The following is a 26692-nucleotide window of genomic DNA, read 5'->3' on the forward strand; positions in this document are numbered from 1 at the left end:
TATTATTATTATTATTATTATTATTATTATTATTATTATTATTATTAATATTATTACCCCGCCCATCTGGCTGGGTTTCCCCAGCCACTCTGGGCGGCTTCCAACAAAAGATTAAAATACAATAGTCTGTTAAACTTTAAAAGCTTCCCTAAACAGGGCTGCCTTCAGATGTCTTCTAAAAGTCTGGTAGTAGTTTTTCTCTTTGACATCTGGTGGGAGGGTATTCCACAGGGCGGGTGCCACTACCAAGAAGGCCCTCTGCCTGGTTCCCTGTAACTTGGCTTCTCGCAGCGAGGGAACCGCCACTGTACCTCAGTGTCCAGGTAGAACGATGGGGGTGGAGACGCTCCTTCAGGTACTATATAACTGTTGCAAAGAACACCAAACACATTCACCAGAGAGCTGGATGTTTCTCTTTTCTCCCTACAGCATGCTTTTACATGTGCAGAATCCGATCCAGAAAAGCAATTTGTAAATATAAGTTAATGAATACCTTGCCAAGTTGAGGTGCGGAACTGAGCAAATACAGGGCCACTGATATGTAAAAAGCAATCTTAATAGTTCAAGCAAAGAAGTTATGCCACAAGTTAATCCTGCCGCTGAAACAAAGACAGGATTACTTATTGGCAGTTGAAGTGTGTGGCATAATTATGCCCGTAAATGCCTAAATAATGCTGCTTTTGCATCATGGGGTGCTCTTGGGAATTATGATGTACTTCATTTGCTTTCCCTCACCCCAGGAAACTCTGAGCACTGAAGTTTTGATTTGGGCCTTTGTTCCAAATATACTCAGAAAAATATGCTGAACATACCGTCCCACCAAGCAGGCAGATTGAGGCAGCTGCCTCGGGTGGCAAAATTCCAAGGGGTGGCACCACAAGGGCGCTCAGCCCACCTCTGCCACTGCCAGAGAAGTGAAAAGCAGTGGCAGCTTCTGGTAAGATATCATGAAATATCACAGTTCTCATGAGAGCTCGCCACCGTTTCTCCTTACTTATCTGGCGCTGCCATGGGTGTCACCCACCCCCTTGTACTGCCACCACCAAAGAAGTAAGGAAAAGCTGTTGTGACTTCTGGCAAGACCTTACAGACCTTTTGCGGGAACCTGGAAGCCACACACCTGTGACCCCCGCAAGCAAGACTTCAGTAAGTGGGTGGCAAGAGATAGTGTCGGGGAAGGGAAAGTACCTTGTTTTGCCTCTAGTGACAAAATGGGACAGGCCATCCATTTTAAAATGCATAACATAGTACAGTAAGTGTTTTGCTGTCAACTTGGTGTTTGAAGGTTGTGAATGTCCTGTATCTAGTTTCTGTTAAAAGCAAAACCCCTATGCAAAGTTGTTTTTTCTGGTGGCAAACTGTCCTGTAATGTGAGGCAATATTGTATTGTGCACTATTAAGGGAAGAAGGACCCCTGGTGGTCACGAGTTATTTAAAAGCAAGGACACAAACATTTAGGACGTTTTCACATGTGATTTTTTATTATTTAATTGAGATGCAGTTTATAAATGTTAACATTGGGTGGAATCCAAGGAGCTATTTCAGGCATATAAAGAAGCTTGGCAATGCCCAATGGAACTGTATTTTTTTCTCTTTCGCTTTTTTTTAAAAAATTGAACAGCAGGCTGCTTTGCCATATAAGCAGCAGCTTTGGACTATATCCTGTTTCAGAACCAAATTGTTATGTTGTGTTTGTTGCTGGTTGCTTTTCAAGAAGAAGACCAGGTGCCCCTTCAGTGTCTGAAACTAATTGCACAGTTGGATTGTTTTTATCCAGCTTTAGTAAATAGGATACAGAATACAGCCATATTCAAGCCTTCAATTGTATGCACTTTTGCTAGGGAGTAAGTTCTATTGGATTCAGACTTATTTCTGGGTGAACATGCATGGGATTGCATTGTACAAAATGAAGAGCATGCATGCTGCTTTTCTTACTAAAATGCATGTAAGCAAGTAATATAAGCAGCAATTTCAAAATCTATTGCTTATTTTACTTTTGTTTTGTCTCATGTGTTGTTTCATGTTTTAACGTTTTAAGTAGTTAGCCACCATGGGAATACTTTGTATCGAAGTATATCAATCTATGAAAAAAATAAACAGAAAATAAATGCCTCCCAGTGCCATATATTTTGAAGGGCGAAAGTAGCAATTTATGCACATGTATGCCCAGTATACATTATGTTTGCATTCTGCACTTGAGTACCAAAGTAGCATGAAAAGGTGCCCTTCAACTCTCTCCTAATTCTCTGATATTAACCTGAGCTCAACACAAATGCTTCTAGTTTTAGTGTTGTCTTTACAAGCCATTCAAGTTAATGGCTTTCATTGCAGTCACCCACTGTATGGTAATGACTCTTCCTATTCTCATACTGGAGAATTTGCATGAAGACAGTTGTTGAGCAGAGTCACATGAGGACATTTACCAGCTGGTCCCCAGAAAACTGAATGGGTGCCTGAACTGTCAAGGTTTGCGGGGAGGGACCTATGTGCAACAAATTAAAAACAAAAACAAAGAAACACAAACAGGACTCTTTGCAGTTTAGAAAGTGATAGGAAAATCCATTGAAACGTGGGATGAACAGATGAGAACTGAGATGTGTAAACTCCTCGTAAGTAAATCAGGATGAATGCTCATTGTCATACCACCTGGTAAACCAGGCATAGGCAAACTCTGGCCCTCCAGATGTTTGGGACTACAATTCCCATCATCCCTGACCACTGGTCCTGTTAGCTAGGGATGAAGGGAATTGTAGTCCCAAACATCTGGAGGGCCAGAGTTTGCCTATGCCTGTGGTAAACAAATGAGAACTAACGTTCAGACCACTGCTATGTACACATTAGCACCTTAAAATGCAGATCTCTTTCTTTTGATGTGTTTCAAGTCACACCTGCATGTTTTCCACAAATCAGAGAAGGGGTGGGATTTGGTTTTCTTAACGGTGCAACCCCCTCTGCCCGAACCTCCTATTCCTGAAGCTGTCTTCTGCATATAATGCACAACACCTGTTTCAAATGTATGCACCTCAACTTGACTGTAAAGTGAATGTGACTTAAGTTATTTATTTAGAAGCTGATTATAGGGGAAACTTATCTAGCAGCAGTATTTCTCCAGAAATCACAGGCTAGCTGTGGCTTGTGGCTAATATTGTGCATGCACAGCTTCAAAACCCAGTGGCGAAAGCGCAATGGCTGCAGAGTGATATGTAAACAGCCAACCGCTGCATAAATCAGAATGAATGCTGAACAAACAGGTCTGCTGCAAACCCAGTGTTTGCACGGAATTCCAGTGGAGAGCATACAGTTAATCCACTAGGTGGCGGAAATCTGCCATCAGCAGAGAAATGGGGCCGGGTGAAAATCACTTTTATTAGGAGGGCAGTCTGAATAAAGATAGTTGGAATAACAACTTAATATGTATCGATTAAAATCAGTTTATTGCAAGAGAGACCGTCAGAGTGAATTATTCCTAAGCTTGCTGTGTGACGCAAAGGCAAAAACGTCCCTTAAAAGGTTTCTCATTGTTTCAGAAAAGGATAATTTGAATTAAATGAATTCCACCGGCCTCTTCATTCGTAACTCTGCAGTCGCAGTCCTCGAGAGACAACTTAGCATCCACCGAGGAGCAGCGTGGCCTTGGGCGCATTTACTAAGAAGTAAGGCACGCAAAAGTTGGGAGACACACAGTCAGACAGGCGGCAGAAATTAAAAGAATATTAATGCATTACATCTGCGTGTTTCTCCCTCCCGTAGAGGCGTAGCTGTGCCCAAGTCGCCTGCCCCAACAGCAGCAACAGTGACTTTGAAAGCAGGCTGAAACATACTCGGAGTCGAGTGGATTTCATGCTCTTTATTCAGCTCATGGTAGTGAGAAATGGAAGTTCCCCCAGAATGTCTGCTTTATATACATTATTTACACAATGGGCTCCACGTGATTGGCTAATTCTGGGATTCTCCTGTAGGCCAATCAGGTTGCGGATTCACTTCCACCTGGAGCTGGATTGGGTGGCTCCTGTGGACCAATCAGACTGCTGCATTCTGGGTCCTATTGTTCTAGGACCAATCAGACTGCTGTATTCTGAATTCTATTGTTTTAGGACCAATCAGACCGCCACATTCTGAATCCTATTGTTCTAGGAACAATCAGACTGCTGCATTCTGAATCCTATTGTTCTAGGAACAATCAGACTGCTGCATTCTGAGTCCTATTGTTCTAGGACCAATCAGACTGCTGCATTCTGAGTCCTATTGTTCTGGGACCAATCAGACTACTGCCTTTTGAATCCTATTCAACTCAGTACATAACACAGGCAGAGTTGCTAGACATTCCCCCGCGTGCAAAACACGTCCATCTGCGTTGCAGCAAAGGCGAAACTATTCCCATTGTTTTAATAATAATAATAATAAAATTGCATTGCCTGCTAAGCGGCCCAAACTCTCCCTACTGAATGCAGACATCTGGTGGAGACGCCTTGAGGATTTTTATAGGGTTCTTTCAGCTCCTGACGGTTCAAAATGAAGACCCCCCCCCCATCAAACAGGAACCCCTGAAAGTGGGCTGTGGTGCCGTTGCGTTACTCCGGCCCCTTTCCCGCCCGTTTCCATGGCTGCGGCTCCGAAGCGCGTGGGGGGGGGGAGGCTGCCATGGCGACCGCGCCGCGCCGGGCTCGCCTGTTTCGCGCGCCTCGCCCACCGCAATGGAGCAAGGTCGCCTCTCTCGGCAAAGCCGGCAGCCAAGCGGGAGCCCGGCGCCTCCCTCGGCCGGCACGAAGCCCGCCGCCTTCGCCAAGAGCGCCGCGGCAGAGGACCCGGCCGAGGCCGAGCTCGAAGCCGCCGTCTCCAAGCTCGTCTGCAAAGTGGGGCGCGTCCAGACGGAGGCGCGCGCGCATCTGCACTCGGCCATAGGCTGCGAGCGGGCCAAGCGCTGGCGGGAGGTAACGGGCGCCTCTGCCTCCTCCCGGCTCGCTGGGGCGGCTGCCCGGGGGGCGCGGGAGCGCGCATAATGGCGCGCCTCTCAAAGCTGCGCGTGGTGAACCCTTCGGGCTCCAACGGTCGAGTTTGGCTGTGGAAACCTTCGGGGGGATTTATGTTCCGGATATAATCATCTGGCTTGACCCGCGCGAAGAAGTTTCACCTCAGTTTCTGGGCTGCACGTTCGTTTGTGTGTGACGTAGGGTTCCATACGTCATTTCTCCATTTTAAACAGTGACGTCCTAATCTTTATCATTTATTGAATTTATATACTGCCCTATACCCGGAGGTCTCAGGGCGGCTCGCAGAATAAAATCAAAATATAAAACCAAAAATTAATAACAGCAGCCCAATGACATCCCTCTCTCCAACCGTCCAAAAACCACACCCCACATTTTAAAATGTGCATAAGTAAGAATACATCGTTCCACACTGGTTAACTGATGCCTATTTTGAACTTTTTAGTACGTTTTTACTGCATGTTTTTACCTATTTCTGTTGTGATCCGCTTTTAATCTATTATTATTACCTCACCCATCTGACTGGGTTGCCTGGCCACTCTGGGCAGCTTCCAACATATATAAAAAACATAATAAAATGTTAAACATTTTAAAAATTCCCTATAGAGGGCAGTCTTCAGATGGCTCTGGGGCTGCATAACTCCTAAATCTGATGAAAACGGACAACAACCACCCTATGAGGTCGGTTAGGCTGAGAGATTGTGACTGGCTCAAGGTCACCACCAGTGAGCTTCATGGCTGAGCAGGGATTTGAACCCTGGTCTTTTAGGTCCTAGTTCAACACTAACCACCACACCATTCTGAGACACTAAACTTTTGCATTATTTTAGAATTACAGTCATTTGTTTTCTTCCTTTGACACAGTGGTGTGGCCAGTGGTGAAGCTGCATGCTCCGCAACCGGGGGCAGAGAGCAGGAAGGGGGTGCAGCTGGCGCCCCCCGGGGGGTGGCATGCATCCGGGGGGGCCACGCCACCCATGGGCGTGGTGTGAGTTTTGGGGGGCGTGACGCCCAGCGCCCGGGGGGGGGTGAGTGCACGGCGTGTGTCTGGGGGGGCTGCTGTGATGGCTCCCTTCGCACCCCCGTTCCTCCACCAGTGGGTGTGGCAGAGCTTGAGAGAAATGGGATGCCTATTGTGATTTTCCTTTCCTTTTCTAATATGTTTTAATTCCTGTTTTTAAATGAGTGCTTTATACATGAGTCATATTGGATACAAATACACACTGTTGTGTGTATACATACATATACACAAATATACACACAATTATATTTCATTCATGTGAATCTTGCAACAACAAAAAGGAGCAACTGCTCTGACCTGCCTTTTGTTTTTGAAACAGAAATGTTGTTACTTGCAGAAGCTTGGACCTTTTCACCCCAGCTCGAGGTCCTTATGCTATTTTTATTTTGTTTTCAGGCAATTGAATACTATAGAAAGCTGCTATCTTCCTTGAACAAAATGAAGTTTCCTGCAGAATATGTTCCTGGTCATAGCTGTATACGGCTGGTAATTTCAGTTTAGCATTTAAAAGAAAAATAGGACCAACGCACACACTATTAAGCACACACTTGTGGGTTTGGCTGTAAAGCATGGGTTAGTTTTTGATTCACTGATATTTTTATAATTAGTATGGTACCAAAGCTTCCTATGGCTGTTCTGGCAGTTGTTTTGTTTTTACGGTATCCAGGCAGCCCTCAGTTTACATGTGTTCAATATGTGAGCGACCATGTATATGTGCATTGCGATGAACCTGGAAGTGACCCAGAAATGTCATAAGGATGTCACTGAAACATCACTAAAAGTATGGAACGGGTTGGAGCAGAACGGTGTTTGTAGGTTTTTTCAATGGGTTTCAATTATACGTGATTTCACAAACATGAAACCACCTTGAAATGTAACCCCCATGTAAATGGGTGTGTGTGCCTGTAATCTATTTATATTGTCTTTTAAACATTGGGGGAATAGTCATTCTTGATTATAAGTCCCAATAGTCCTGGTTGCACTCTTATTTGGGGATGAGGGACCAACTCCCTTCTCTTGCAGGGGCCCAATTAGTGCCATTGCCTTCCGTTAAGAGTTTGGGTGTAATCCTTGACGCCTCCCTTTCCATGGAGGCGCAGGTTACAGCAACAGCCAAGGCGACATTTTTCCACCTTCGCCGCATCAAGCAGTTGGTCCCTTACCTTTCCCACCCCGACTTGGCCACAAGTGATCCATGCGACGGTCATCTCCAGGCTTGACTACTGTAATTCGCTCTATGCGGGGCTGCCCTTGAAGCTGTCCCAGAAACTCCAGCGGGTACAGAATGCTGCAGCGAGGCTCCTCACGGGGTCTCTGCCATGGGAGCATATTCACCCAGTGCTTTTCAAGCTGCACTGGCTCCCAGTGGAGTACAGGGTCAGATTTAAGGTGCTGCTTTTGACCTTTAAAGCCCTTCACGGCCTAGGACCCTCATACCTACGGGACCGCCTCTCCCGGTATGCCCCACGGAGAGCCTCAAGGTCCATAAATAGCAACACCTTAGTGGTCCCGCGCCCTAAGGAAGTTAGATTGGCTTCAACCAGAGCCAGGGCCTTTTCAACTCTGGCTCCGGCCTGGTGGAACGCTCTGCCTCATGAGACCAGGGCCCTGCGGGATCTGATTTCTTTCCGCAGGGCCTGTAAGACAGAGTTGTTCCGCCTGGCCTTTGGCTTGGAGCCAATTTGATTCCCCCCCCCCCCTCTCTCTATTCTTTCTTTTCCTTCTCCTCCTGCGATGAGGCTACATTTTAATATTTTAATGTTCCATTATTTTAATGTTGTATTTTATTTTTGTTTTTAAGTTGTAATCATTCTTCTTGTTTTTATTATTGTTTGTAAGCCGCTCTGAGCCCGGCCTTGGCTGGGGAGGGCGGGGTATAAATAAAAATTATTATTATTATTATTATTATTATTATTATTATTATTATTTCATAGCACAAAATCTTCTTTTAGTGGGTATTACTCGTTATTTTGAACTTCTGGGGCTGTTCTAATCATACCAGTACTAAAATATTATAAATAATGTGCTATCCTGGTTTTTTTATTTTAGGTGTTTGAAAGCTATTATCATCTAGGTGTTGCTCTCCAAAAATTAGATTTGCACCGCGATGCTGTGGAAGCGTTTACTAATGCAATAGAAGCTGCAAATGTCCCCAAGGTATGGAACTTCCATAACATTTGTATTATGTGTGCAATTTGTATGGCAGTTCTGTATTGTAGGGAGAGAAACATATTGTTTTCATTTAATTGTTACCTTTTGAGAAGTTTAATGAATCAAAGGAATGCAGTTTTAGATGCATTGTTCACGTACATAATTTTTAAATAACATACTATTCACCCCATGATTAGGAGGAATTAGGTTAACAAGCTACTGTTGTGGTAACATTTAACAATTACTGTACATCACATGAGAACTAACACCTAAATGAGTATTTTGGCATTGCAGATTCTTAGCAAGAACTAATTTCTCAAAATGTTAGGATATTTTATGCCATAGTTATTCCCAAACTTTTCCCCCCACTGACAAATTGAAAATTGCTCAGAGTCTTGGCAAATTGCTTAATTTTATCTGCTTGTTGTAGCAATTGTAATGTGCTATACTAGAAACTATATGAATTGTAATTGTATCTTTATTGCTTCTTTTATTTATTATATATTTTATCATATTGCAATTTGAATTCCATAGAATACAAATTGTAGTGCAACAAAACACAATATAAGACCATTGTGTAAGCAAATTTTTGTTTTGAAAGCATGGTGCAGAGAAAAAAAGTTTGAGAACCACTGCTGTAGAGTCACTTAAGTAGTGTTGATAATGTTATTTAGTATGTTGATTAGACATTATGTAGGCATTGCGGCTTTATTGATAGTTTTTTTGGGTTTTTTAAGTAAATGTCTAGCTGTCCTAGAAAGAAAGTTTTTCAGCAAAATGTGCAGATACCCTTCTAAGCAATTTCTTTGAAATGAGTCATCCTGGCTCCTCCTACCTGTCAGAGTTTCTAGCCAATGAGTGATGTGAGAGCTGTGATTGATAAGTGAGCACCAGGCAATAGAAATCCTTGTTGTTTTCTCCTCCCCTTTAGTGCCCTTTTCCTACTTCACTCTTATTTTCTAGACCATGATAGTTTGCCTTCCTTGTCCCTCTACCAACCAAAATGCATCTTAATCTGAGATCAGGTAGCCCCTTAAAGTTATCTTCTGCAGATATTACACAATAAGTGTGGGTGGATGTTTAGAAATCCTCTTCCCTCAAAAAGGCAAATGTGTAAACTTTGCAAAGAGCTTAGGCATGTTTCCTGCTGTGCCAAAGACCAGGCTTTCATTAAGAATTCATTTCATAATTAACTCACAGTACAATGGTATACATGCTCACTTAGAAGTAAGTCTCTTTGTGTTTAATGGGGCTTCGCTCCCAAATAATCGGATGCGTGATGGCAGCCTAGGCTTTGGTTTAGGGATGGCATTGTGGGAATTTTTTTTATTGTGCCTTTAACAGCTGTATGGTGGAAACTCAACAAAATCCTTTTCTAGATATGCAGTTATTGGGGAAGCTTCACCACAAATGGCAGCTGTTCCCTCACAGGATCCTTTTTTTAAAAAAAGGTGCTATATTGGCCACTCTCCAGTTCTCAGGTACAAAAGGAAGTAATCAGAATGAATTACAGATTTTGTTAGAAGATCAGCAGTTTCACATGTGAGTTCTTTAAGAACTCTGGGATGGATAACAGCTGAACGTGATCATTTGTTTATATTGAATTTGTCAGTGTTACATAAAACTTCATTTTTTCGCCACTATTTGCTTCAGTTCTTCAGACTTGCTCAGGGATCTTCCGTACGTCTTCTTTAGTCAAGACAAATGCAAATAATTAATTCAGCTTCTCTGCAATCTCATTTTCCTCCTTTAGCACTCCTTTAACTCTCTTGTTGTCCAAAGGCTGTACAGTGGTACTGCGGGTTACAAACTTAATTCGTTCCGGAGGTCCGTTCTTAACCTGAAACCGTTCTTAACCTGAGGTACCACTTTAGCTAATGGGGCCTCCCACTGCTGCGCGATTTCTGTTTTCATCCTGAGATAAAGTTCTTAACCCGAGGTACTACTTCTGGGTTAGTGGAGTTTGTAACCCGAAGTGTTTGTAACCTGAGGTGTTTGTAACCCATGGTGTTTGTAACCCGAGGTACCACTGTAGTCCTGTTCATACTTATCTGGAGGTAAGTCCCATTGCATTAAGCAGCTAACACCCAGGTAACTACTGTTGAACTTAATATACTCTCAGACATGCTTCTGCATCTAGCGTTGCACTTTTAGTTATGGAAAAATGAGAGTGTGTATTGTTTTGCCTTCAAATTTTATTTCTGTGATCTATTTCTACTTCAGATTAAACATAAGTTATTATAAGTGTTGTTGGTGCCTTTGTAGTTCCCATACAATCTCATTAAATTCTGTCTCCGTTCCTTTTTCACTGCAAGGGAATAAATTGATTTATATGAGCATGCTGCTAATGTTATAGTTCCTTGTCTAGCCCCTTGGGTTCTAATGTTTTTTAAACTCAGTACAATTATGGGAAACACTGCACTGGAATGATGACATAAATCATCCCCATAGGAGTCTGAACAGTCTGGGGAGTAATCTCATAGAACCCTGCTGAGGTAAATAAGACCAGTAATTTGAAATAAATAAAAGAGCAATGGAGCTAATGTGAATGGCTCAAGAATTCCATTAGATTCACAATGGCAGTGTTTATGTGGCATAGCTGTGTAGATCACATTGCAGGGCTGTATTAAATATAATAATATTGCAGCTCACAAGAGTATCCTCTTTTCTCCAGAGTGTCTGTCATGTTGGCTGTGTTTCTGGATCTTACTACCAGACACCTGCGTTTGCGAGGAGAGCTTATGCATATGTAAAATGCGGTAAGACATATTGCTTCTGTAGCCAAGCTCAATAAGCATGCTTGTGTAGGAAAAGTAATAAGTCAAATTGAAATATATTCTACCCGCCTTGGCATCACTATGGAACAGCGTGATAAGATCTGAGTTTGGATTCTACAGTGTTATGAGTCTGCTTACGTGCCAAAGGCAGATGTTCTTCTAAATTCAGTGAAAATCAACAGGTAGTGGGCGGATTGGGCTCACACCAACTGTGACCCTACCTCCCCTAGGCTGTATACATTCATCTGAAGGTCTTCACAGAGTTGCATACATGTTCCTCATCTTGCTGTGATGCATCCTGTATTCTGTTGTGAATCGTCAGTGTTCCTAGTGTGTCTGGGATTTGACATCTGTGCACTGAATCCTGGGCAGATACTTTGGGTTTTGTTTCTGAAATCAATCAATTCAAATCAATCCTTTTTTTTCCAATTGCCAACTTACCTCAACCGGCTGATATTTTTGTAATGTAAGTTCAGAATCATTAAGGAAGTGGGATCTCTCTCTCTCTAAAAAAACCCTCTACCTGGCTATTTCAACCACTTACTTCAGAGTTGAAGCCTGTTTTGCAATTAGTCCGAAACCAATCCAGCTCTGTTAAGATGCCATATTTTACAGATCTTGGATTCCCTTAAAAATGAGGCTTCACTTTCACCCTTATGCCAAGCTTAAGTTAAATTGTGCCCGGTTCAACCTAGTCATAGAGAAAACATTCTTGCCTGTTTAAGTAAAAACAAGTGCCTGCAGGCCAGTGTGGTGTAGCGGTTAAGAGCAGTGGACTCATAATCTGGTGAACCGGGTTCGATTCCCCGTTCCTCCTCATGCAGCTGCTGGGTGACCTTGTTGCTAGTCACACTTCTCTGAAGTCTCTTAGCCTCACTCACCTCACACAGTGTTTGTTGTGGGGGAGGAAGGGAAAGGAGATTGTTAGCCGCTTTGAGACTCCTTAGGGTAGCGATAAAGCGGGATATCAAATCCAAAACTAAGACATGTTTGTACTTATTTAGGAAAATAAGTCGAAAATCTTTCCTTCAACACCACCTGTTGAATAGATTACTGTGCACAGAAATCCAATTATGTGCCCATTTAGGCATGTAATTGATAGTTTACCTGAGCAGCAACAATGCAAGATGGCAGGTTTCCTGCATTTTTTGCTTGCTTCAAACAACCCAATGAGCTGAAAGAACCAAAACATCTAGCAGCGTTGATAGAATTTGCATTGAAATGGTTTACATGGAGACAGACAACAGAGGCAGATTTACACATGTGCATTCTTAAATGGATCAAGTAACTGCATTATCAACATTTTGATAGATTTATGCAGGTACATTTACAAGTAAGTGGGAAGCCTTTTTTGTGCTTTGCAAAAGATGCTGAATTATGGCTCAGAAAAGTGGTATACAAATTTAATAATAATAATAATAATTCTAAATAGTAATGAAGTCATTCTCTTTGCAGAAGGAAGATAGGTAGGTGAGACAAAGGTTTTGTTGCGCTTGTTCCAGCTTGTTTACATAGCACTAAACCATTGATTTAAGCATTACAGTACATGCCAACCAGCTGGATGGCAACTCAACATTTTCTGGCCCTACATGTAGCCTTGTCTTTGGGTTTAGTAACAAAATGTAGTTTGCAGTGATATAGATTGGTTGCTTTCTAAAGTTATCAGTTGGCCTTCATGCTGAGTTATATTACTAAGGCTGTGGCCCGTTTCACATGCCACATTAAACAGTAGTTAAAAACAAACCATAATTTAATGCAAATGTACAGGATTCTTGTGCATGCTGCCGAGAAGTTCTCACTCTGCTCCTCCCCATGGGTTCATGGTTTGTTTCTTTCCAAACAAACTACTAGTGGTAACTCAGGTTGGTTCTTGGCTTATTGCTTATGGTTTGTTTGGAGAGAAACAAACCTTGAACCAGGTTCAGATGTGGCAGCTTAGCAGGAGCAGAGGAGGAGGGAAGCAAGAACTTTTCACCAGCATGCTCAAGTACATAGTGCATTCATACTAAACTATAGCTTGTTTTTAATTATAATTAAATGTGATGTGCAAACCAGGCCTGTACGTGCACTAATGAAAAGCAGCAAGTTGATATAATACAGGCTTCCTCAACGTCGGCCCTCCAGATGTTTTGAGACTACAGTTCCCATCATCCCTGACCACTGGTCCTGCTAGCTAGGGATTATGGGAGTTGTAGGCCGAAAACATCTGGAGGGCCAAGGTTGAGGAAACCTGATATAATATTTTGTGGTGGTTGCTAGTCATAGAAGAAACTCTTTCTGTTCTGTTCCTAGGCAAAATCAAAAAAGCAATATGTGATGCTACAAGAGCTGTGGATTTAGACCCCATGAATCCTGTGAGTAGTAATGTATAGTTCATAGAACTATAGGATTCACTGTATGTACACTTGTAGAATTTTAAGATTTTTGGTCAGGAAAATTGTGCCATATTTTCTAAATTTGTCACTAAGAGGTAAGCCCAAATAAATACACAGATTTCTTTGCAGACTCATGAAGAGTTGAAGCAAGCATCCATGTCCAAGGCCTCAGTTGCACAAAGCCATTTCACGATTTGATAAAAATTAGACTGCTGCACCATAAAACTGAGTATATAAACACAAGCTGATGTGGTAAACATTTGCTATACTATGTGTATGAATCTAGTAGAACTTGCTGTTACTTGAGCACAAACATATAGTTGCACTCTCACTGTTTCTCTTGAGTGATGAAAAATTCCAGGGCTCAGCACGTAGCTGAATTTGGTTTCCTTTGGAAGAAGGACACTGGATGCTTACAGTGTTTTGTAATGTTTTAGTTTATTTACAGATATAGAGGTTGGGTATAGGAGGAGGTACATCTTTAACATTCATATCAGCCAACCAAATCTACCACCCTTCATCTGATCTCCAGAGAGAAGCAGCTCTGAATCTCCTGATGCTGTTAGCTTATAAAAACTCCTCTTTCTCTGTGTATGTTTCTCTGTCTGTCGTAGTCAAATCTGAAGCTTCTTCTTTTTCTTTTCACACAGAGGCCTACAATACATCATTCTTGACTGTTAACGCTCCTTTATTACCTTCAGGATTCTGGCGGGGAGTTGCCTTAATCCATATGGATTGCCCTGTTCTCAGAAATCTAACAGCAAGATGTATAACAATGTAAAACAATGTGCAGTGCTTACACTAGATTAATAATACTTCCTAAATCTGTGGTTCCCAAACTCCTCGCCCCCCTGCAGACCACTTGGAAATTCCTGAGGCTCTTGGTGAACCTCTTAATATTGTTTTGGGTGTTCTACTAATCTAAGCACATACATAATTGATATTTTAATAACCGTAGTCTTGCCTTTTTAGTTCAATGGATGAATAATCCCCCCATGCTGTTATCGCCATAGACCTGAGGCCAAGCTGCTGAGAAGCGCCCTTTCAACTGGTGATTTTTTAAAGGAAAAAGTAGCAGTCTGTACCAGCACCATATTACAGAAATCAATAAAGACTGGGGCCTCTTTGCCCTATGTGATGATTTGCCCCTTGTCAAAGCATTCTCTACCTCTATCATTGCAAAAAGTCAATCCAGTGCCAGGACCAAGTCTTGATATTCTTGGTAGTTCCGCAGCCTTAACGTGGATCATCTGGAGTTCACAGACCACAGTTTGAGAAAGGTTTAAAATGCAGTGGTGTGGCTTCAGTCATGATTTCACCACCATTTGTATCCACACTGGCTCTCAGTTTGTTTCTGGGTACATTCCAAAGTGCTAGTTTTAACCTCTAAATCTCTTCACTTGGTTGGTCTTAGCTATCAGAAATATTGGACCTGCTCATCAGCTTAAATCAGTGGCAGAGGCTCTTCTCTGTTTCCTCCTCTATTTGGAGGTAAGGAATGTAGAGAAGCGTAATGAGGACCATATCTGTGACTGTGCAATGCCTGGAGAACATCTTCTCTAGGTATGTCTTCCTACTGTGACTGGTGCTGGTGGAAGGAAGGCTGCTGTTCTCTTGTGCCTTTCATTGAAGTGTTCCCTTAAAGTAGACCAGTTCAGCTGTTTTCTCTGTTTATTTCTTAGCTTAATCATCGTGCGATTTGTGTTTGTAGAACATATATACATACATATATATATATATATATATATATATATATATATATAATTGTTTTATTGTAAGCTGCTTCGAACTGTACAGTTTGGAGTAATGCTACCCTTGTAGCCTGTCTGTGATCTACACAGTTCTCTCACCCATTTCATCTTCGTGGGAGGCCTGTGAAGTAAGTTAGGAGCTGAAAAGTAGTGACTTCTGGCGAGGGGCAGTAGTAATATGCTGAAGATCCCAGGTTGAATCTCAGGTAGATCTGGGCATTCCCGCTGAAAATCTAGAGAGCTGCTGCCACTCAATACTGAGCAGGACAGACCAATGATCTGACTGATTATAAGACAGCTTCCTGTGTTGAGTTTCCTAAGGTGAGCTCCATCCCTGAGTAGGGATTTGAACCTGGTAGTTTAAGCTACCTGTGGATTTAAGCTGTGGATTTAAGCTGTGATTTAGACAAAACACCTTTTTTCAGTTTTTGCTGACTGCTACACTTTTTATTTCCTAGGATGTGTACTGTATCAGAGCTCTTGCATGGAGCTCAGCAAAAGAAAAAATGAGAGCCCTTACTGATTTGAACTTTAGTTTCAAGCTGAATTCATCTCATATTTGCACTATGATCTTAAGGGGAGCTATTTTAAACTCCCTTGGGAAACTTCCTCCTCCGAAGAAAAATAAAGATCATGAAAAGGTAAATGGCATTGTCCTGGAACTTATGATTTTCATTGGTTTGCCTCATAATTGCCTCTGAAGCGGCTACCAGATTTTATCCAATTTTGAAAAAAGGTCTAGCACAAGAAAACAAACCACTGGACCTATTAGTATGTAATTTGACAGACTTTAGCTACTTGCTAGGGGCTATTCAGCTATAGATCTCACTCATAACTGTCAATAAGCTGGGGAAGTTATAGTCATGTTAAAATAATAATTATAATAGTGAATATGAGGGCCACAAAGCTTTGTTTTTCTGAACTGGGATTTGTTTTGTGACCGTGAGCCAAATTGGAGACTCAAAAATTGGTTTCTACTGTCTCAGGCTGTTTTTTTCAGAATGTTGAGTGGGAGTCGGAACCAAATCTCGTGCTTGGTGCACACCTCTTTTTTTCATCCCTATCAATTTCATGTTCTTCACCACACAGCTCCTCACTGAGGGTGAAGAAACAAGCACTGTTTGTGATTATGTATGATGACCGTGACATGGCAGGCTAATCACCTATGTGACTAGTAAGGGTATAGCCAGCAGTAGCAATTTAATACATTCAGGTTATCATGTGATAACTGTATTTACTGTGGATAGAATGTTATGTAGCCTGGTTCTGTTTCCTTGTCAGATATTGAAAATCTTTTCTCTCTGTGTGTAATATTAATAAGACAGTGGCTGTGAAATCTATGCATTATTACTGGAACCCACTCATGTTTCTTTTCAGGATTTCAGTGGTTCACACAATCATTAAAGAAGCCATCTCTTGACTTCTACAGATATGATTATATTTCTAGTGTTTCTGTTCTGATTAACTCTGAAATTCTTAAGGAAGTGTGACATCGCCCACCCACTTGCATGCTTTATAATTAAGTCCAATGTTATTCTCTGACATAGGAAAGTCGAATGCAGACTTTCCCCCACGATGACATGATTTGAACAGCATTTTTATATTCTTTACAAAAGCATTGTCCTCTATATCTAGCGCTACAATAGATTACATCCCCACTTTTAAATGACTCTATATGTTACATCCTTGAAGGAAAGCCTCCATTGTGTTTGCACAATTGCCCATCTGTAGAATGGCTAGTAGCGCTGGAATTGCAATACTAAGAAAGGACCAAATAATCTGCTATAGGCACAGCCTAAAATAGTCTTTCCACTTATTTTCATTCCTGACAATGAAAACAAAAACCAAGATAATCTACTCCAGTATCAAATTCTGAGTTATCCAGATTCCAAATAAATAAGTCAATTTACAGCACTGCACCTTTTAGAAATCCTACACATGCTCTTAATCAACCCTTATATTCCAATGTCTAGTAGCACTGATTTTTCAGAACACACCGGTACCTGTCTCTGAAGATTATTTAATGTTTTTGTTTCCCAATAGGCATCTGATATTTCCTGGGAAAGCAGGAATTTCTTTGATGTGGAAGATTTTTATAGTCCGAAAATTCCTTCATTCTATGATAAGTGAGTAGGAATGCAAGCAGCTGCTGCATGCAGTATAAAATTGCATGATAGCAAATGCAAACTATTGGAGGAGACGCTGTGCTTTTGAAAAGGGTTTGAAGTAGCGAAGTACCGGTAATCTCTTTGCACTTATTCCATTTCAGTTTGTATCTTCCACTGTAGTTGCAGCAGCACTGTACTTCACAGAGAAGCTGGATTTCTCATTCAGGGCAATTAAAAACAACAACAACCAGGAAAAGCCATTTGGGGAATGGGTGACTTGAAGTGTTGCTGGGATATATTTAACCATTCTCCATTCCAAATCCCCGGTCAGCTATCATCTCCACTGACATGGGATTTTCAAATAACTTGGGAGATGATTTGGAGTGAGGAAATAACAATGGGCTCCCAATTGCCTTCTCCTGAAGTGGCTTTTCTAGCTATACACAAAGAATGATTGGTGTGTGTATGTGTATTTATTTACATCATGTTTATTTCTGTGTAATGTGTAGTTTGATTTTCAAAGAACAGTTCCAGGATTTCACAACATACACATGTGAAGTACATTAAGTGTGTGTATCCACAGTGATATGGTATCAGAATGAATCAACTGCAGAATCATTCCTTCACTACCAGAAATGCACAGAATGAATGTACTGTTAAATAACATATACAATTGATTTAAGGTAAAGGTAAAGGTAAAGAGACAGTTAAGTCCAGTCGCGAACACCTCTGGGGTTGCGGTGAGCATCTTGCTTTACTGGCCGAGGGAGCCGACGTTTGTCCACAGACAAATTTTCCGGGTCATGTGGCCAGCATGACTAAGCCGCTTCTGGCGAAACCAGAGCAGTGCACGGAAACGCTGTTTACCTTCCCGCCGGAGTGGTACCTATTTATCTACTTGCACTTTGATGTGCCTTCGAACTGCTAGGTGCGTAGGAGCTAGGACCAAACAATGGGAGCTCACCCCGTTGCAGGGATTGAAACTGCCAACCTTCCAATTGCAAGCCCTAGGCTCAGTGGTTTAGACCACAGGGCCACCCATGTCCTTAGGGAATAAATAATATACAGACATATCATCATCATCATCGTCATTATTTATTAACATGTAATTTGGATTTTTAAAATTCCTGCTATAATATTCTTTTTTCTTTTTTAAAAAAAGCATGTTTGAAAATTAAAACTGACCTTTTATATATAACCTTCATAAAAATAAATGAATAGCCGTCTTTTGAAGTGCTGTTTTCAAGAAAGAATTGTGGGGCACATCACCACAGCTGTTATCCTCCGATCTATCTTATTGACCTTTTAATCCTATTTGATGCCCGGAAATTAACTGATCGCTGCAATTTGCTCAGTTAGTACTCCAGTTATCAAACAATGTGGTTACCTTAAGCAATTAGCATGCACTTCATTTTAGGAAATATTTAAATAAGTAACTAGATCTTTAAATAATTTGATTAATGATTTCACATTCCTTTCTTGATGATTTAAATCAATCCACCCTAGACATACCTTGACTTAAAAAAAAAAAATCTACATCTGCGCAGAAAGGCTTCTAAAATTATACATTAGCAGAGAGAACTTAGACATGTCTATTCTGAAGGAGCTTAATGGGACTTTACCCCCAGGTAAATCAGGCACAGGATTGCAACATGAGGGAAGTATACTCATGCATGAAACCCCAGAGAGCTTCATTCAGCCATTGTAGACTGTATTAATCATGGCCAGCCAATGGCCTGTCTCAGTATAAAGCAGTTTCCTTTGTTCTTACGTTTTGTGATGTTGAATAAACCATGAAATGAAGGTAATAGTGCATAAATATATTACAATGCATAAATGTTAATAAAACCAAGTTTCTTATCTTCTGATGATTTTTTTCATATAGATACCTCTGGTCTCTAAATGTTTTTCACACCGTAACTGAAATAGACCTGTTTGATGGCGCTAGATTCCTCTCCAACTGTAAGAGCCAGTAAATGTACTTGAAATGATTATGCTACAAATGCCTGCTTTGCCTTGCCTTTCAGTTAGTTGGATTCCTTGAAAATGTCCTTTGGTTATAGAAACCTATAGGAGCACCTCCCTCAGTGGGGTGACCCTCAGCTATGTCCTCCTGCCAGCCGTGTCACTGCTACTTTACTAAGAGGGAGAGGGCAAGGCCGTGGCTGCATGGCTGCTCTGGTGAAAACACCAGAGTAGCTCCATTGGTGCGTCAAGGATTCCCAACCTCACCTGCCACCTTTCCCCTCCCCTTCCATGTACATAGCAGTGATGCTTCTGCCGGGAGGCTATTGCTGCCTGTAGGCTTAGGTATATTAGGAAACTCATTTAACAAACCACAGACGCAGATCCACTGACGTTAATGGACACAGCTCATTTAGGTTCATTAATTTCCATGGACTTAGTTGCATACGAGCCCAATTCACTATATCAGGCATAGGCAAACTCCGGCCCTCCAGATGTTTGGGACTACAATTCCCATCATCCCTAGCTAACAGGACCAGTGGTCAGGGATGATGGGAATTGTAGCCGCAAACATCTGGAGGGCCGCAGTTTGCCTATGCCTGCACTATATTGTCCAGCACAAAACACAGCCTCTTGTTCAGCTGTCACCATTTTTCCTGCATGATGGAATGCTGTCTGAAGTGCTGGTGCAAGATGCCTGAAGCAGAACCCCAATGTCACCCTGCTAGGGCCAGTAGGTTAAAAGCCTTGCAGCACCATTCAGGCTGCCAGTTCCTGCCTTCATCTTTTCTGGTGCTGCCTGAAAGCTCTGTCCTGCTGCGTGGCAGGAATCTGGTTGTCTGGAATTGTTGCAAGTAGATTGTTCAGGATACTTAATCTTTTTGTTTTGTTTACCCCATACATCAGAACTCTAGATTACAGTAAACTTAAACTTTTTAAAGTTTTGGTTCTCCCCCCCCCCAAAAAAAAGGCAGATGGTGACAGGCTGCTAATTTGTAAAGTGTCTTCACCCTTAGATCAGTCGGTAGAGCATGAGATTCTTAATCTCCATGTTGTGGGTTCAAGCTCTACGTTGGGTGAAAGATTTCTGCATTGTAGGGAATTGGACTAGGACAGTGATCCTTGTCGCTCCTTACACTCTACAATTCTATGACTATGTGACCATAAACCCAGCAGCAGCAACAGCAGCAGCAGCAGCAGCAACAACAACAACTGTAGACTAAGATACATCAACTAAACAGTACTTTATGGGAATTTCATAGTTAACAAATTCCTTGAGCAGAGACGAGTGGAGAATCCATTCGGTGCTTATTAGCATGGCTGGAGAGCCTGTGCAAGCCACACAGTCTGCTTTGCATTGTTCTGAGGAATGCTTCTTTCCTCTCCAGTTGTCATTCTGCAGAAAATTCCAAGTAAAAAGGCACTTTCCCCCATGCCCCCCCTCCCCAGAACACTTCCTGCCCTTGGGCTATAAACCTACAGAATCCGCCCACACAGCTGGCTTTCACCTGCAAAGAGTTGTGGGTCTATTTTTGTATTTCTCTGTGTGGTATTTAAGAAGCCTGTCAAATACCTGTCTCCTTTGCCTACCAAGCTTTCAGAAAATCTTGCACAAAGGTCCCATTCAAGAAAATGCACACAAGGGCCAAGCTACTTAGTTAAGAGTCTTGCGTAGTGTGTGTGTTATTCAACACAGTGTTTCATGGCACTGATTCTCAAACAGTGGAGGTGGGCCTCAGTGCCACAACCTGTCCAGTCTCTCATCATTTGCCTGCCCTGTCATCTGGCCGTGCTGTAGCCTTTTGATTGTGCTGTCAGCAGAAGGACCTTGCATTCTGAGCAGAAGTGGTTGGGAGACAGATGTTTGGTGGGTGGAGGGAGGGAGGAAAGAAGGAAGGAAGGTCTCCCTTCTCTGGGGGGGAAGGGCCAAAAGAGATGTTGAAGGGAATTGGAAAGCGAGATGAAGGGTTAAAATTTTATTATTAATAATAAATAAACTGGAAGTAGAAAAGAAGGGGGTGAGAGGGAAAAGAGGTTGCAGGAAAAGTGAATCTAGAATGACCAGGAAACAGAGATGAAAGAAACTGGGAGTTTGGAGGTGAGAAAAAGGTACAAGCCAGTGTGGTGTAATAGTTAGAGGGTTGGACTAGGACTTGGGAGAGCAGGGTTCAAATCCCCACACAGCTGTGAAACTCACTGTGTGACTTTGGGCCAGTCAACATATTTTCACCTCACAGGGATGTTGTGAGGATGAAATGGGGAGGAGGAGAACCATGTAGACCACCTTGGGCTCCTTGGAAGATAAAGTTGGCATATAAAGGTGATAGATAGATAGATAGATAGATAGATAGATAGATAGATAGATAGATGAAAATGTGATAAATATAAATAAATACAAGTTGATTGTGAAAATAGGATTGGAGAATAAATTACAGGAGATGAGTAAAAATACTTTGAGAGTCATGCTTGGGTTGGAAGGAAAATATTTAAAAGCATATCTAGAGTCTCTAGATCAGTAAATTCTCCTTAAAATTGGGAGGCTGAAACACAGTCTTTTAGAACAAACATCTGTTTTCAGCTTCCGGAAAGCTGAGCAATGCAAGTCCCTGCCACAAGGAAAACACTGTGGCAAAGAATGCAGTGATAGCAACAGAACATGATGTCTGCTGCCTTTATCTGCCACCATTTTGTGGAAGCCTCTGCCACTGCAACATTGTTCTGTGACCAGTGGGCCTCAGTAATTTTCAACCCATCTCAAGCAGATCCTAGGGGAAGAAATTTTTAAAGCAGGTTTTATGGGAAAGATGAACCCTAATGCCAGTTTTTCATTTTGTTGTTCCTGAGTGCTCCCCATGTTTTACTGGAAAGACTAAAGGTTGTTTTCGGTGCTGTGCAAGCAGTATTCCACTTGAGCAACAGGACTTCTTCTCCCTTCATGCCCCTGAAATTGCTCTCGAGGGTCCTCCAGCCTTCATCAGCAGATTTCGAGGGTGTGGGACTGCAGGCGGAAGGAGGGAGAAGTTCCACTCCTAAGAAGAAATCTGTTGGACAAGTGGAACAGAAGTGTTGGATACAACGCACGACTGTGTTACGTGTGCCTTAAATTGGGTTTTATTACGTAGAAAAATATGCCTCCTCAAATCAGCAGAATTCTTAAAGCGACTGCTATTCTAGCAGTGAAAGCTGTACATATGATACTTGTTTACTTACATTCTGATTTCTGTTCTGCCTTAGCTAAATATTTCATGGCTTTTTTTGTTTTAGAGTTCATTTTAATCCTTTAATTCAGGAAAAACTTTTTCTTATGAATATATATATATTGCATAACATAATTTCTCATGTTTTTGAATTAGCCATTAGCAAAAACAAAGAACAAAACTTGGGGAGACCATTTAAATGTGGCTCTCTGACAACGTATTCCGACAACATTTCCTTATTAAGGCGAAAGATGTACTCACGGCAAAGCATGGCATCAGTCACAGGAATTAATGGTAATAATTAAATAGATACTTAAAAGATACTTAAACATAAAAAATAATAGGACGCTTTCTTGCTTCAAGCTTGGAAATGTAGTTATGATTGTTAAGGTGCTTGCATTTGCACAGACTGAATCTTGCACACACAAACATATGCATGCACCTAGGGATGTCTGAGTATTTTGACGAAAACAGGAGTAGAAATTGCTGGTGTTTGCTTATCAATCCAGTGAATATAATTGCTATTCACTGTTGTTGCTTTGAGTCCAGGATTGATACGTAATTGATAAGGCAATGGCCACATAATTCACATTATTGATTTTGTAAATGGTGTAAATTATATAATTTTATCACAGCAGGCAGCACGACAGTGTTTTGGGTGGAGGATAAACTGGGGCAAACAGAATAGCTCAGTTTTAAAGCAGGCTTCCTCAACCTCGCCCCTCCAGATGTTTTTGGCCTACAACTCTCATGATCCCTAGCTAGCAGGACCAGTGGTCAAGGATGATGGGAATTGTAGTCTCAAAACATCTGGAGGGCCGAGGTTGAGGAAGCCTGGTTTAGAGCATGGCGCTCATAACGCCAAGGCTGCAGGTTCGATCCCCGTAAGGGCAGCTGCATACTCCCTTCTAACTCATATGATTCTATGCTCAAGAAACAACATTGCACATTACCCCTTCCACCCTTATAGACAGGCCTTCTGCTATGTGAGAGTGATTCAGGGAAGTTGAAGAATAGGAAGAAAGTCCTAAAAACAATATAGGTAAAGGTAAAGGTACCCCTGACCGTAAGGTTCAGTAACAGACGAGTCTGGGGTTGCGGCGCTCATCTCGCTTTACAGGCCAAGGGAGCCGGCATACAGCTTCTGGGTCATGTGGCCAGCATGACTAAGCTGCTTCTGGCGAACCAAAGCAGCGCATGGAAACACCGTTTACCTTCCCGCCGGAGCGGTACCTATTTATCTACTTGCACTTTGACGTGTTTTCGAACTGCTAGGTTGGCAGGAGAAGGGACCGAGCAACGGGAGCTCACCCCGTCGCAGGGATTCGAACTGCCAACCTTCTGATCGGCAAGCCCTAGGCTCCGTATATTAAAACCTGTGAAAAGAGAAGTCCGCAGTAATTTCCTTAAATAGTCACAAAATCAACGAAATACTACACTGCAGATTTATAAAACACATTGATAATATTAATAATATTATATTTGCTGTTAGGTGTGTGCAGTTGCTTTTTAAATACATCCTAACATTTGCTTTTCTATATTATTATTATGCCTGAATACTGGATTGGTGCTCTCAGGGAAGAATCGCTCCAGTTTATCATCAGCATCTGGTAATCATTTTATTTTTTCATATTGTTAGAATTTGTACCAGAATTGTTTTTATATAAACACTTTCAAAATATTAAAGTGCTCATCAAGCCCTGGAAGCTTCAACAGAAGCTTCAGAAAGAAAACTTGAAAACATGATCTACTTTGTATATTATAATGCAGGCAATGTAATCCATCTTATCCCCTGGCAGGAAGCTATGTTCCAAGCAGCTGGAGCCACATATATTTAAAGCCATATTGGCTTGTGAGTTGTGTGGTTCTCCCTGCTGCCATACTCTACCTTTCTCTTAGATCAGTCTGTAGTAATATAATCATCCTGCCACAAAATAAATCAACCGGCTTCTCCAGACTGGTGGTATAAAATATTACAGGATTTCAGGCAGGAAGCTGATTAGAAATGAAGCTGTGTAAAAGCCCACAACCTTTGCAGGTGCAAACAGTATTTAAAGTAGAATCACATGTGACTTCTCTGATAGCAGCACGAGCACAAATCACCAGGAATGCACAATAAAAATGATGTCTGCAGAGTCCCAAAGGCTACACTGGATTTATACAATGCCTTTTCAAGGGAAAAATACTTCTTGTTACATTTAGTATAGCTCTCCTAATAAATCTTATCATTTGCTCCCCCCTTTTTTTAAACTGTGCCTGACTACTGAATTGGTGTTTTCAGTGAAGAAAGACTCACATTTGCCAGCCACACAGGAATCGGGCAATTAGTTTTTCTTATCCGTGATTATTGTTTTCCATCTCAAAAAGGTTGCATTTGAAGGCCTTAAAATGTTCAACAGAAGCTGCAGAAAGGAAACCTGAGAATATGATGCACTTTGTACATTGCGGGGAGCGCAGTGCAACCTCAGCACGTGGCAGGAATCCTTTTGCCAAGCAACTGAACCATCTCTTCCCACCCCCCAATGTGGCATGCCTGCCATTAGCCAGAGTACTACCTGTGAGATGCAGTGCCTTATGGCTAGCAGTTCTTGGAAACTTGAAACCCCCTGCTGTCTTCTGAGCTTCTCTAGGCCCTGGCCATTTCAATGAATAAGGCTGCTTAGTTTTCTATTGTTTACTGGGCCTGGATTTTTCCTCAGAAGGAACACCTAGAGACAGGTAACTCTCAAGTCCAACTCCATACAGAGGCTGCAGTCTCACCCTGCATTGGTAGCGCAGAAAAATAAATCCTACAGAACTAGATAAACTCCACCTTCACCTAGCGATAAGGAATGACACAAGGCTGTTTGCTGAGCACGCTTGGGTCAAGATTAGTTGCACTCTTGGCCCCAGAATCCTAATCTGCCTGGGAGTATTTCTCATAGTGCACAAGTATGACTTCCTAGAAGCATGAACAGTAGAGGGGCTACGGAGTGTCTTGCCTAGATTATCATGCCCAGGCTCACTGCCTCCCCAGCAATGGTATAGGAGCCCTTTCTCTGCACTGAGCAGCTTTCTTGGGCCAGTAACCTTCACCAGTAACCTTCCATAGGATAGTCCGGAGGTCCACCCTCCAACTTCATGTGACATTCAAAGATCATTAAGTTTGCTTCTTAAGAATCCTGCAATGGATCATGCAATGAGTACTACAAAGCTTTTTCGTCCCACCATGTTCTAGAGATACTGCTCCTTTCAATGCCTTTGCTCTCTATTCTGCAACCCTATTGACTGACAACTTAAAGTTGGACTTACCATGATTTAGGTATGGGGGAGAAATTCAATTCAGTTTGCATTTTAAGGTGAACCTGCATAGTTTGCACTTTCCCAAGCAATATGCAAACTGAAACATTTCCTAAAAAATTTGCACCTTTCTGAATTTTGCAGTGCCAAATAATGTTTAAGTCTTATGCGTTCAGTTTATCTGTATGTTTTATCTTATGCTGGTTTGTGACAGAAATAAAATTTGATACTGTGTATGAAAATGCATATACTAGGGTCAAGTTTGCATTGAAACACACCTATAGGTGCAATTAACCTACAAAAACGCATTATAGTAAGGAAATGTGTTTTAGAAAAAGCATGTGTATTAGGCAAAATTGCATACAAAAGTTTGTATAAAGAGAAATTCACACTAAAGTGCTGAGGAATTTTCACGAGGATTTGTAAAAACAACAACAACCCAAAATTGTTGTGGAGAACTGAACTTGAGATTGAAAAATGAGAAACAGATAAACTTGACAGGTGCACCATGGCTACTGTGAAGTACTCTTCTAGTAAGCAAGGAGTGAATCAGACTAGCTCACACACACAATAGGAGAACAACCAGATCATTGAGAGTGGTTTGCATGTTTCCGCTGCACAATTTACCATGGCAGTTTCTTAGTTAAGGATGCTGCTGTAGTCTAACTTTCCCTAAACAATGGCTTTTTGTTTATAAGAGATATTATATGAATTAGGCTGGAGTCCATTTGAAAATTGGTGATGGTTAAACTAATGCAAAAATATAGACGAGAGAATGCTGACTACAGTAACCCCTCCCCTCCTTGTTCCTTAGGCAGTGAAAAATTAAAGAAAACTGTGGCAAAAAGATCAAGTTCATTTACAGGCTGGAATGCATGAAGAAGAAATCAGCTTTCAACAGGATCATGGTGGCCTGGTACACGGCAAGGTATCGAGTGATGTTTTTGACACTGGAGCTTAAAATATGTTCTATTTTAAAACTGGCATTCTTTAAAATGTATTCCGTTCCTTAGTAAAGGGCTTTATTAATATATGCATATATTGAGTGTGTTTGTATTGTACCTCCTTGGTGAGGCTCTC

At 41.7% G+C, this 26692-nt stretch overlaps 1 protein-coding gene across 1 annotated transcript; it reads left to right on the forward strand.

Annotated features, from left to right (window-relative positions):
• Window positions 1-4689: 4689 nt before the first annotated feature.
• LOC309350812 (uncharacterized protein) lies at window positions 4690-26657 on the forward strand. The gene is made up of 11 exons (XM_081878079.1): window positions 4690-4931; window positions 6406-6495; window positions 8059-8166; window positions 10835-10919; window positions 13230-13291; window positions 15522-15704; window positions 17107-17189; window positions 19057-19133; window positions 22490-22627; window positions 23911-23943; window positions 26427-26657. Exons 1-11 carry the CDS (start codon window positions 4695-4697, stop codon window positions 26489-26491), a joined length of 1161 nt encoding a protein of 386 aa, XP_081734205.1. The 5' UTR covers window positions 4690-4694; the 3' UTR covers window positions 26492-26657.
• The last annotated feature ends 35 nt before the right edge of the window (window positions 26658-26692 follow it).

The sequence above is a fragment of the Podarcis erhardii genome, assembly GCF_964252035.2.
Source record: "Podarcis erhardii genome assembly, chromosome: 10".
In the NCBI taxonomy this organism is placed as follows: domain Eukaryota; kingdom Metazoa; phylum Chordata; class Lepidosauria; order Squamata; family Lacertidae; genus Podarcis; species Podarcis erhardii.

What these genes read in the sequence shown, in the direction of transcription:
- LOC309350812 (XM_081878079.1), top strand. Translation starts at nt 4,695, where the DNA reads ATGGAGCAAGGTCGCCTCTCTCGGCAAAGCCGGCAGCCAAGCGGGAGC. An exon ending in GGGCCAAGCGCTGGCGGGAG is followed by an intron (nt 4,932 to 6,405) that starts GTAACGGGCGCC and finishes TTTTGTTTTCAG; the next exon opens with GCAATTGAATACTATAGAAA. An exon ending in AAAATAAAGATCATGAAAAG is followed by an intron (nt 15,705 to 17,106) that starts GTAAATGGCATT and finishes GTTTCCCAATAG; the next exon opens with GCATCTGATATTTCCTGGGA.